Source organism: Takifugu rubripes, chromosome 4 (assembly GCF_901000725.2).
Source record: "Takifugu rubripes chromosome 4, fTakRub1.2, whole genome shotgun sequence".
Classification (NCBI taxonomy): Eukaryota; Metazoa; Chordata; class Actinopteri; order Tetraodontiformes; family Tetraodontidae; genus Takifugu; species Takifugu rubripes.
The window spans coordinates 3538956-3552578 of record NC_042288.1 but is presented as its reverse complement, the minus strand read 5'-3'; the positions used below and the strand labels follow the sequence as shown (position 1 = coordinate 3552578).

At 43.4% G+C, this 13623-nt stretch overlaps 1 protein-coding gene across 1 annotated transcript in view; it reads left to right on the top strand.

Annotated features, from left to right (window-relative positions):
- Positions 1-13623, top strand: part of cdh23 (cadherin-related 23) — a 172913-nt gene that overhangs the window by 12959 nt on the left and 146331 nt on the right. Inside the window, 1 exon segment of the mRNA XM_029834775.1 lies at positions 3526-3600. Coding sequence (XP_029690635.1) covers positions 3526-3600 — 75 coding nt within the window.

The window sequence follows — 13623 nt, the reverse complement described above, 5'->3', positions numbered from 1 at the left end:
ACCCTACTGTATGAGGAGGGAACACCATGGACATGAGCAAACTGGTATCTATCAGATAAATATGATCTAAACCAGTCTAGTGCTGTCCCTTTAATTCCAATCACATGTTCCAGTCTATGTAACAGGATGCTGTGATCAACTGTATCAAAAGCAGCACTGAGATCCAGCAGAACCAGTAGAGAGACCAGTCCATGATCTGAAGCTATGAGAAGATCGTTAGTAACTTTAAGAAGTGCTGTTTCTGTGCTGTGATGAGCTCTAAAGCCTGACTGAAACATCTCAAAGAGTCTGTTCCTCTGCAGGTGCTCCAGTAACTTCGTCACCACCAACTTCTCAAGAACTTTAGAGATAAAAGGAAGGTTGGATATTGGCCTATAATTTGCTAATATGTCAGGATCCAGTGATGTTTTTTTAAGCAATGGCTTAATCACTGCCACCTTGTAGGACCAGGGTACATAACCTGACACTAAAGAACAATTGATCTGGTCCAGGATAGAACTGCCTATCAATGGTCAAACATCCTTCAACAGGTGTGTTGGGATGGGATCCAAAAGACACGTGGTGGTCTTGGGTTTCTGAATTAGCGATGACGCCTCAGAAAAATATATAGGGGTGAAGGAGTTTAAGGGCTTGTTGGAGAACCTGTATGTTCCCACCGTCAGCACATCTGGTGATGGTCTAGTTGTAGGGATGGCCTGGTTAGCTTTTTCTCTGATGGCTAGAACGTTATCAGTGAAGAAGCTCATGAAGTCTTCACCACTAAGGGAAGAAGGGATACGTGGATCTAAAACACTGTGACTCTTAGTTAATTTGGCCACAGTGCTGAAAGAAACCTGGGGTTGCTCTTATTTTCCTCAATTAAAGAGGAAAAATAAGCTGTTCTAGCCTTGCGAAGGGCCTTTTTGTAACCTAATAGACAGTCTTTCCAGGCTACATGATAGCTGTCTATTTTACAAGAATGCCACTTCCTTTCCAGTCTTCGCACTTTCTGCTTGAGGGTCCTGATATGTGAATTATACCAGGGGGGCACACCTCCTCTGATTTACTATTTTCTTTTTCAGGGGGGCAACAGAATCAAGCGTGATTCTCAGTGAGGTTGCTGCACCTTCCGCAATAGAGTCAACCTCAGCAGGGCTAAAATTATAATGATTTATCCCTGGGGAAACACACGGTGGTCCTGGGATTAGCACAGGGATCACTTCCTTAAACTTAGCTACAGCATTATCTGAAAGACATCTGCTATAGTAAGACTTTGTTCTGAGCATAGAAGAATCCTTAATCATAAATGTGAAAATGATCAAAGAATGGTCTGACAGGAGTGGGTTCTGACACATGTTCTACCTCAACACCATAAGTCAGGACTAGATCTAGGGTATGGTTGAAGTTATGAGTTGGTTGGTTTATCTGTTGAATGAAACCAACTGACTCAAGTAATGAAATGAAGCCATTTCTAAAGCTGTCATTTACAACGTCTACATGGATATTAAAGTCTCCAATGATAATGACTTTGTCCGTTCTAAGGACCAAGTCAGATAAGAAATCAGAGAACTCAGACAGGAACTCTGAATGTGGCCCAGCAGGGGGCCGATATACAACTACAAACAGAAGTGGCTTTTCTGCCTTCCAGTTCAGATATGTGATGCCAAGAGTCAGGCTTTCAAATGAACTGGAGTCATATTTTGGTCTGTGAGTAATTAATAACTTGGAGTGATAGATTGCTGCCACTCCCCCTCCTCGACCAGTAACACGTGGAATATGATAATTAAGATGGGTAGGAGGAGTAGATTCATTTAAGCTAACATACTCCTCCTCCTGAAGCCAGGTCTCAGTAAGACAAAATAAATCAATGTGATGATCCGCTATCAGGTCGTGTACTAACAGGGATTTACACAAAAGAGATCTAATATTTAACAGTCCACACTTAATTGTGATATTAGTTCCTCCAACTTGCGCTTTAGTATTAATTTTAATAAGATTATGGTGATTGACCGCTCCCCTGCTCTGTGCTTGGTGAACTTTTAACCGTGGAACAGAGACTACCACTATAGTGTTAAATATATTATTGTTGGTGGATGAGGGTTCTATGGAAGCAGCAGGGAGGTGTGTAAGACTACAACTGTGCATCCTGGTCTGGACCCTGGATTGTCAGGTCACTTTGGGTCTAATAAAATTAGCCAAATTACTAGAAATGAGAGAGGCACCATCTCGTGTGGGATGGACACCATCTCTCCTAATCAGACCAGGTTTTCCCCAAAAAGTGCTCCAATTGTCTATAAAGGCCACCTGGTTTTCGGGGCACCACCGTGACAGCCAGCGACGAAGCGATGACCTGCGGCTAAACATTTATTCGCTGGCCAGATTGGGGAGGGGACCAGAGAATGGTACAGAGTCCGACATTGTTTTTGCGTAGTTGCACACCGACTCCAAGTTAATTTTGGTGACCTCTGACTGACGAAGCCGGGTGTCGTTGGCTCCGACGTGAATAATAACTTTACCAAATTTACGTTTTGTATTTGTTTAATATGGGTTGTTTCTCACTGTTGTTATCAGGTGACTAGAATGTCCCAAGTGTTCAAATTAGTAAAGTGAATACAACACACCAAGTGTTCAATATTAAGTGAATACAACACCCCGTGCACAATGCAACCAACGAACGATTGAGAAGACAGGAAGTGACGCAATACGTTACCAGGATGGAATCAATCACCAATAATTCCACAGTTTAGGATGATTTCACATACAGTACAGGCCAAAAGTTTGGACACACCTTTTCATTCAATGCCTTTTCTTTATTTCCATGAATACTTACATTGTAGATTCTCACCGGGCATCAAATCTATGAATGAAGGCATTTAAAGTACACATATAGTTGTCTAATAGGGCTGTCGGCTGTGTAACAACCTGACTCCTGCACAACCTAACTGATGATCCCAATCCCATTAATAAGGCAAGAAATTCCACTAAATAACCCTGACAAGGCTCACCTGTGAAGTGAAAATCTTTCCAGGTCACCACCTCATGACGCTCACTGAGAGAACACCAGGTTAAATACATAATTCCTCATATGTTCATTTATAATTTTGATGAATCAGTCATCATCATCATCATCATCATCATCATCATCATCATCGTCATCATGCCAGGAAAATCAACATTCATTGATCAATTAAATTCTGAGTAGTTGTAGAAATCATCACAAACCTCACCAATTTTACAAGAATGTTTTTTTTTATTACAGTAAAACAGAAAGAAAAATTAAAAATTGAATGAAATGAACAATGAACCAGCTGCCACAGAGGGAGCTGTAAGGAGAAGAAATGTGATTAACGCTGTAGTCACGTTTGTCTACTTATTGAACATCAGGTTCTCTTGGGGATTTTTTTGCATGATCCATACCTGAAATTAGTTCAAAGCCCTCATTGTTTGTGTTCCTGCGGTTTCTTCACTGTAAACTAGGAGGTAAAGCTGTGGCAATCATTTTTGTAAATATTGTCATTATTAATCCGAATACCTTTCTGTCCACAGGCTCCAACCAGCCACCACGCTTCCTGAACTACTTTTTTTCAACCTATCTTCTCATCTATGAAGACATGCCTGTCGGTAAGTGTCTGTGTTGTTTTTTGTCAGACCTAATGACAAACTCTAGTAATAAATTTGGGGTGTTTATTTGTCTGGTGATCCTCAGAGTTTAGTTACAGAGGAGACCTGAGTTGGTTCCTTATTTTGGTCTCTCACTCTGCTAATTTCCTACACTTCCACTGTATAATAAATTTGGTTATAATATGTAAAAATGCAGTTGTGGGGGAGTTCAGGTCACTTATTCCCCATTTTACCACTATTTTTCTTGGTTGCAGTGACTGACAAGGCAATTTAGACATGTCGGGCTTTTCATCATCTTTCAAGGTGTCAGTGACTTGGAATTAAAATCCTCTATATTGGATTGATTTTTCCTCTAAGTGTTTTCCTCTTTTAATCGCATGACCTTTACTCTCTGTCTCGGCCAGGCTGTCATGGCTCCCATTCTGAGCTCCTGAATTTTACCTTCCCCATGTACCGTATTGGAGTTTCATGTCACTGGAAATGTCTTTTCAAAAGATTTGTTTCTGATTCATGAAATTACATGAGTATCAAAACCATTACGGCACATGTAATAATTTTGGTGTCATCCTCTTATAAACGGTGTATGCTGTAGTGCAGACAAGGTTACAGTAGGTATACAGTGAATATTTTTCATAGTTGCATCATTGTCCATTAACACTAAACACCTTTAGGCAATCGGCTAGCTCTCATTTCAACCAGCCTTTGTTCTGACCATTGAAGGGCACCTCACTGTTGGATGATGGTGTTACTAATTCACTGAACTATTCTGCCCAGGTTGTCCCCTGGTCATTAATCACTGTGTCCTTTTCCTCAGGCAGCTGGGCTTCGGTCCAGCAGACCTTCTCCCTGGTCACCAGCTCTCAGCAGTGTGATTATGAGGGTGGAGCTGAGTAATCAGACAGGCACAATTTGTCAAGATTATTGTTTATTAGTTCAGCAGATGTCCTCATCTCGAAAGCCCTCCTCTTGATAAACACGTCAAAAGGCAGACAAAAATCTTGTAATTAGGTATGGGTTATTGTCCCACATGGAGAATCAATCAAGCGGCAGTTTGAGCACTAACGTCAGTCACTTTTAATTTGAATAAAAGGCAGATTGACAACATATTTTCATCTCAAGGTTCAGTAGAGAAATTGTGCTGAGAATAAAGAGTAGTTGAATTGTACTTTTAAGGCACAATGGAGGAATTTAATCATATTCAGCTGTCATGATTTCCTTTAATTGACCATTATTTAAGCATAAAATTTGAAGAGTATAAATGAACACCTGTCTGAGAGGCCAGGCTTGCATGACTCAAACTCAGTGTTCCTGTTTCCCCAACCGTTCTCTCGTTTGCGGCTGAGTTTTAGGCTGGGATGTAAAGCCGTGAATTAGAGTTTCATTCACTTATTCATCTGTATAGGGTGCACCTGTACAGTATTTGGCCTTCTATTGACAATATCAGCAAATTTAGCTTGTGTCCACCTTCCTCAGCTAGATATTGCAGAAGAAGGCTACTGATTTTTCATCAGAGAAAATTGCCATAGATATGATCATAAAATTAAACCTCCTCCCCCTTCTTGCTAACAAGAGATTTGTGTCAGGACAAACGCAGGACTTTTGAGCAATGATCTTGAGGTACGGCACGATGGGACAGGTGAACAGGGTCAGAGGAGGCCTTCAGATGCTGTAAACTGTGGCATGGGTACAACTGTCTATTACAGCTGAGTCAGCAGACTTTACTCTCTGGCATGCGGAAAAACACCACAGCTTTATTGGATATGGCTGTGAAAACTTGCAAAGAATATGCTGCTATGAATGATGGGCTGCATCAGCCGGCTGCAGTTAGTGTCTAAGCACACAAGAGGACCTCTTCATGGCATTTAGACCACAATTGCCCCATTGTTTCAGCTGCACAGCCATATGTTCTCGACCATTTCCGGTAATGCACCCCAGGCTTTGGAATCATTCATTCCTGGGGGGGGGCAGTTAAAAGAGAGGGGTTAGTGTTTAAATAAAGTGGCTGATAACAGTGTGTGTATCAGGAAATGGGATGTGTAATTAGAGTGAGAAAACACTTTGATTAAGCACTCTCATCTCTTAATCCACTTTGTCCTGATTCGGCAGATTAAGCTCTCTTCTAAGTAATTAACTCGTAGAAAGAGCATTTGTTGAAAATTTAAAAAAAAACCTTCCACACTGGATTGTGGATGCCATTTCATAGTACCCAGTCACATACATTGTTTGCCTTTGATTTTGATAACTTAAATGGTCCAAAATTGTTTGGGAGGAAAAAAGAAGGGACTCTTTTGACCCCCCACAGAGGCCCCCTCTACTCCCGACATTAGCAAGGATCATAATCAGACTGCAGTCAGACACCCGATGGATATGTGAAATTATCATGGGTATGAAAGGGTCCAAATAGTTCTATATTTAGGAGGAGAAGGAGGCGCAGGAGGTATTTCCTGACACTTATTCTTACAAATTTCGTTTAACTTTACTTCTAAAGTATCAGCAGGGAAACAACAGGCCAATTTCATTCGCCAAAGGTTTCAATTCTTTTTTCACGCATATATCGTTATTGAAACATATCTGTCTGTACCATTGCTGCGATGCTGCTGTGCTGCTTTGCTCCTTCACATTCTTCTACTGACACAGTTAAATACCTTGAACTTTTAATAAGCTCAGTGGCATTCCTAATTTAATAATAATTAAGAAGCAGAATGTAACCTCAAGGAATATCTTTTCTAAATGTTTGGATAATGACTGTGTACCCCCCCACACACACACTCTCTCTCTCTCTCTCTCTCTCTCTCCCTCTCTCTCTATCTCAGGCTATCTCTGTCACCAGTAAACATAGACAGATAGACAATATTCATGTTGTCAATAAAGTACTGTACAGAATATGGATACTATTGCGTGATTATTGCTTTATTTATGAATATATCCAGAAAATAATTGCGTAATGCCGATATCATTTGTTTTTCATCTTTATTTTGCAAGTTTTGCTCTTTGCTTTAAAAGGAGACACATCCAGACCAGATGATGTAGTAAAGTTCAGCACTATGAGCATTAATTTCTGATGTTTCTCAGAGTAGAATCGGTATTTGGCTGATTTTCAGGAGGTTCTGTGAGGCAGCCGTGTTGGCCTGTTTTCAGCCCTCATCTAAACCAATTCGATCGTGCTGTGAAGCTTGTGGTCTTTTTGCATCTCTGGCAGTGCTGTTGTGTCATCACTGTCGGAATTCGAGTTGGCGGCTCCGCTCAGTAAGAGATGGTCTAGAGGAAGTCTGTTAGTGCCTGTGTGTGTCTAGTTCAAAATCTTATCTGCTGCTGCAGCAGTGATTACTCCTCCATGAAGAAGTTTGAACCACCTGATTTCAGCTGGAGTGGAGCCCCAACATGGGTGGGAGATATTCCTAATCACTGGGAAATTCTACTCCCCTTCCTTGCCTTACTTGATGAAGGCGACGCTGATCTTTGACTTCTTGCCACAGCTTTCGGCTGTCACTGAACTGATGCACTGATTCGCACATTGAATTGCCAATAGTGTGAGCATAGTCCAATCCAATAGGGACCTCTTGGTTTGGTTTAGTCAGACATCCTTTATCGCTCTCCTATGTTGCCCTGCTCTCCCCGTTTTTCCCCCAGGAAATAAGAGGGTCCACGGTTCAGCAATGTCAGCAAACACACCATCCATCATGACGTGCAGCGCTAGATTGTCCGCACTTAACCACGTGAGGTGTTAGCATTATTATTGCCCGAACAAACACTGTCACACCAAAAGTATACATTCTATATAATTCCAGTCACTGAATATATTTTATGCATTTTAATAATCTTTAAATAGTCAAATAAGGAAGTCATTCTATGAAAGAGAATGAAATACATCAGGTGCTTATTGAAAACTTACTGGATCATTACAATTATTACATGACTTGATGCAAAAGTAAGTTTATTTGTTAACTGATAGTTTGCCTAACTCAGTTTGAGTCAGTTTGCACGCTCATCGTATCATTCCCACGCCTTTAAAACCTGCGGAGGTGATCCTGTGTGTCACAGCTTATCCTGGTCTTTGGTTTCAGCTTCATAGCCCTCATCTTACACAAGACTCGTGTAGTATTTCTCCTCATGCACGATCATGGTCATGTTACACTACAGCGATCTCCCTCATCTTCTTTTTTTATTTCAAGTCCCCCACTCCTGTGTTGTTGACTGTTTATTCATGTTTATTCAGTGCCTGCTGCAGCCACATGGTGAATCCATGTGGACATAAACAAAGGCGTGACGACAGCCCATCTGTAGCTGGTAAAAGTTCATTGAAAATGTCTGCGGGAATGTTGCACAAAGCCAGTTCATCAGCCTAGACTGAAGGCATTGCTGTGGCTGTGGCTGTGACAGTGTACCTGGATAAAAATGTCTGACTCGTCATATTAATTTGTAGGTTTGTGTTTGCCACTCAGCTACACAATTATCTGTGATTGTTCTTTGTCATCAGTCAGTATATTGCTATTTTTTAATTCTAATCCAACTTTATTTTTTCAGCCTCTTAAAGCAACTGCAGTGGACCAAAGTGCTGCGCAAAAGATAAGACAAAATGAAAAGCAAGAGCTCACAAGGTTGCATATGAATTACATTTTTTTTTTCCCCAATCGCTTGTGTGTGTTCTGTTCTTTAGCACCAAGAGGTGGCAGGTTGCAGATCAGCTTCTTGCAGCTGCTTATCTGGCCCAGGTGGGTCATGGCTGATACCTGCCTCGGCCACGCGGAGCAGCTAACCTGGAAATTGATGTTTCACATCAGCAGCCCCCTCTTCTTGCTTCATTGCAGGGAAGCTGTAAAAGTTGGAGTGTGTGTTTGTGTCCGTATAGTTCACTTGCCTGTGTGTGAGTGTGAGTGTGAGTGTGTGTGAGTGTGTCAGTGTGAGTGTGTGTGTGTGTGTGTGTGTGTGTGTGTGTGAGAGAGAGAGAGACTGTATTTATTGTTATTTCTTCTCCCTGGGCCACTCTGCTGAGAAACATGTGCATGTAGCATTTAGTGATTTATATTAATATTTGTTTGCTGTTCAGGTCTTTATTCCTCAATCTTTTTTGCCAAAAATTATACAACACCTACACCTAGAAGAAATGATTAAATATAAAGAAAGGGATATTTTGGGAAAACTGGTCTGTTAGTTTCTTGTCCTAGTGACACAAGTGACACAGGCTTAATACTCTGAATGTTTGAGTTTTGTTTTTTCCTGTTTAAAAAAGAGCCTTTCATCACCACACACCATCCGGAGTTGTGTTAATATGTCCTTCCTTATACTTTAGCAAGCGCAATTTATCTGTGGCAGTCAACTTTCCGAAACTATTTGAGTTATGGCATTGTTTACATGACAAGCTAGAGCAGTCTAAATGAAACACCCTGCTGTGTAATATCAGTGTTGATCATCTCTGTGTGAAGAAAGGTTGAATTGTCCTTGTCTTGAAAGCTGACATTTGTTCTCATAAAGCCCAGCATGCTGGTGCCAGATCAGTTTAATTGACAAGTGAGGTGTCTGAGCTATGTGCTCTTCTTTCACAGACCACTCTGCACACACTTTGCTCTCTGGTTTGGTTTACTGGTGTCACCACAGCAAGTGATGTCATTCACTGCTGAAATGTTGGTTTGTGTCTCATTCTGACAGTTTGAGGAGATGATGACTATATGGTCACTTTATTTGAAAGCAAACATGTCGTCCTTGTGGGTCCATTTGTGTGTGTATGTTTTCGCCAATTCATCATTTGATCTCTTTTTCTTCATTTAAAACATTTGCTTATAGGAACATTTCATAGTGTTTTATAATCTTCTCTATTTCTTGTATATACACGTTAGAAGTTTCTCTCTTTAGAAATGTGTTTTATATTAAACGCATTGGATTTTGCCTGCTTTTATCTTTTTTTCCCTTCCAGATATCATTATATTTCATGATTTTGGAAGCAAGGTATAAGTCATCTGACTTTTATCATATGTCTCATTTTGGGGTAGATGCGGTGACATAAGCCCCCCCCAACATGATGTCAAAGAACTTAGAAACTCTAAGACCTCCTGCTGTCTCTGAACCTTTTTATTCTGATTGCATCAAATCCAACATTGAGCAAAAAGCCTATGGTAAAATTGGGAGACTATCTATGTGTAAAAGAAAAACAGCAAACTGACCAATGAAAATGTCTGTTCGTATTAAATGCTGGTGGTCAGGGGATCTTCCATCTCATCAGTCTAGTAAAGATCAGATGAGAATAAAAGCGCTTTTGTTTAACTGGCATTTAAGAATGCTGGATTCTGCCGTCCTCTGAGAAGAGCCATATTCGTTGACATTAATTAGCATAAGTTGGTGTGTGTGGATTTGTGGACAGTCAGAAAAGAAATATAGACTTGCTCAACATCACAAAATGAAACATGTCAGGATATTGTAAAGCACAATAAAATAACAAACAGTAAATCCTACAATAATTTAAGTAATGAATGATCAATTACTTACTTACATTTTCATGAAAGAATATGCATTAATAATAGATTTACATCTTCAGTACAGGAAAAAGAAGAATTTGGACAAAGCACCTCCACCACAAAAAATATGCGCACGTCTCTGCAGTCACTGAATATAGCATATCTGCTTTTGGCAGAAAGAAGAGATTCTGAATGATGGTGACAGAGGGAGGGAGGGAGGAAGGAAGGGATGATTTCAAACCTGATCAACCGCAGCAGCTGTCATTGCCCAAACTGTCCCTCTCACCTCTGCTGTTTATTATGCTTCCCTTCATCACTCTCCAGATTGTCCAAGGAGGTCAATTGCCAATTTGCCTGCGCCAATGTCTTTGTCAGGAAACAATATTAATTTGGGGTAATTAGGACCTGAAACTAATGAGCGCTACAGTAATGAGTTCATTTATAACCCATAATAAAAGTATGCCGTTGCAGGAATTTTAGAAAATGCAACCAGACATCAGATTTCTAGCCAACATTCTAGAGATACACCTGCCTTTCAACACACACACTCCATGGATTGTCTGCATGGTGTCTGCTCAACACCATTTTTAGTGGAGGGTTTGTAGACGATCTAACCTCCCAGCCCCCCTCTGAATGTTTTTCTATTCAATCTTCTCTCTCAAATTCTCTGCCAGGTTGCCATACACCTGTCTCACAACTTTCTTTGATTGTGCTGTATGAAAATATGTGTAGAGGAAGAATAAAGGATCTTGGAAGAGGTTCGCAGAGGGAGAGAGGAATGAAGGGCTAAATGTTGGGGGAAAGGAAGAAAATAGTGCAGGAAAATTATGGGAAAGGTGAAAATCTATGTAAACGTGGAGAGAATAGGCTTTTTCATAGTTGAAAATGAGGGGGAGAGAGACTTCCTACCAAATGGACAGAGGCCAGAAGAAGATTGAGATGCTCTAATGACTGCTCATAGAGCTTAAATTCAGCTGGTTTACCCTCATCTACCATCTGCAGCATAATGCAGTTGTGTGGAGACAAATCAGGGCCAGAAAGTTTAATCATTTTAAAAAATCTAATTAAACCATGTTTGAAACTGAATCTTTAGGTTTTGATGTTGAAATACAGCCAAATGTTCCATTTTTTGATTTCCAGATTAAAAACAGTTCCTTATCTTATATTTTTACAGTTCCTTAGCTTATATTTTATGTTTCAGATCTTTTTTTCATCCATCCATCCATCCATCCATCCTCTACCGCTTATCCGGGGTCGGGTCGCGGGGGCAGCAGCCTAAGGAGAGAAGCCCAGACTTCCCTCTCCCCAGCTACTTCTTCCAGCTCATCCGGAGGGATCCCCAGGCGTTCCCAGACCAGTCGAGAGACATAGTCTCTCCAACGTGTCCTGGGTCTTCCCAGGGGTCTCCTACCGGAGGGACATGCCCTGAACACCTCACCATGGAGGCGTCCAGGGGGCATCCTAACTAGATGCCCAAGCCACCTCATCTGGCTCCTCTCAACGCAGAGGAGCAGCGACTCTACTCCGAGCTCCTCCCGGATGGCAGAGCTTCTCACCCTATCTCTAAGGGAGAGCCCAGCCACCCTACGGAGGAAGCTCATTTCGGCCGCTCGTACCCGTGATCTTGTTCTTTCGGTCATTACCCAAAGCTCATGACCATAGGTGAGGGGAGGAACGAAGATCGACCGGTAAATCGAGAGCTTCACCTTTTAGCTCAGCTCTCTTCACCACTAAGGACCGGTGCAGAGTCCGCATTACTGCGGATGCCGCACCGATCCGCCTGTCGATCTCCCGCTCCATTCTTCCCTCACTCGTGAACAAGACCCCAAGGTACTTGAACTCCTCCACTTGGGGCAGGATCTCCTCCTTGACCCGGAGAAGGCACTCCACCTTTTTCCGGTTGAGAACCATGGCCTCGGATTTTGAGGTGCTGATTTTCATCCCAGCCGCTTCACATGCGGCGGCGAACCGATCCAGTGATAGGTGGAAGTCACGGGCCGATGAAGCCAACAGGACCACATCATCCGCAAAAAGCAGAGACCCGATCCTCAGGTCACCAAACCGGACCCCCTCAACACCATGACTGCACCTCGAAAATTCTGTCCATAAAAATTATGAACAGAATCGGTGACAAAGGGCAGCCCTGGTGGAGACCAACCCTCACCGGAAACTAGTTCGACTTACTGCCAGCAATGCGGACCAAACTCTGGCACCGATCGTACAGGGAGAGGACGGCCCGTATCAGCGGGCCCGACACCCCATACTCTCGGAGAACCCCCCACAGGACCCTCTGAGGGACACGGCCTTCTCCAAGTCCACAAAACACATGTGGACTGGTTGCGCAAACTCCCATGCACCCTCGAAGACCCTGCTGAGGGTGTAGAGCTGGTCCACTGTTCCACGCCCAGGACGAAAACCACATTGCTCCTCCTGAATCCGAGGTTCGACTATCCAGCGGACCCTTCTCTCCAGTCCCTCTGAATAGACCTTACCAGGGAGGCTGAGGAGTGTGATCCCCCTATAGTTGGAACACACCCTCCGATCCCCCTTCTTAAAAAGAGGGACTACCACCCCGGTCTGCCAATCCAGCGGCACTGCCCCCGATGTCCACGCGATGTTGCAGAGTCAAGTCAACCACGACAGCCCTACAACATCCAGAGCCTTAAGGAACTCTGGGCGGATCTCATCCACCCCCGGGGCCTTGCCACCAAGGAGTTTTTTCAACTTCCATCTCCAGGTCCCCAGGCCCTACTTCCTCACTGGAAGGCGTGTTGGTGGGATTGAAGAGGTCCTCGAAGTATTACTTCCACCGATCCACAACGTCCCGAGTTGAGGTCAGCAGCACACCATCACCACTATACACAGTGTTGACAGTGCACTGCTTCCCCTTCCTCAGACGTCGGATGGTGGTCCAGAACCTTTTCGAGGCCGTCTGAAAGTCGTTCTCCATGGCCTCACCGAACTCTGCCCGGGTCTTTGCCTCGGCAACAGCTGTAGCTGCACTCCGCTTGGCACGCCGGTACCTATCTGCTGCCTCAGGAGTCCCACAGGCCAGTAAGGCCCGATACGACTCCTTCTTCACCTTGACGGCATCCCTCACCGCTGGTGTCCACCAGCGGGTTCGGGCATTCCCGTCGCGACAGGCACCAACCACCTTGAAGCCACAGCATTGGTCAGCCGCCTCAACAATGGAGGCATGGAACATGGTCCACTCGGACTCAATGTCCCCCGCCTCCCCCGAGACATGGTCAAAGCTCTCCCAGAGGCGTGAGTTGAAGCTCCTTCTGACAGGGGACTCTGCCAGGCGTTCCCAGCAGACCCTCACAACACGTTTGGGCCTGCCAGGTCTGTCCGGCATCCTTCCCTACCATCTGAGCCAACTCACCACCAGGTGGTGATCAGTTGACAGCTCCGCCCCTCTCTTCACCCGGGTGTCCAGAACATGCGGCCGCAAATCCGATGACACAACCACAAAGTCGATCATCGATCTGCGGCCTAAGGCGCCTGGGAAAGGCGTACCTTTATGTCTGAACAAGGCGTTTGTTATGGACAATCTGAGACGAGCACAGAAGTC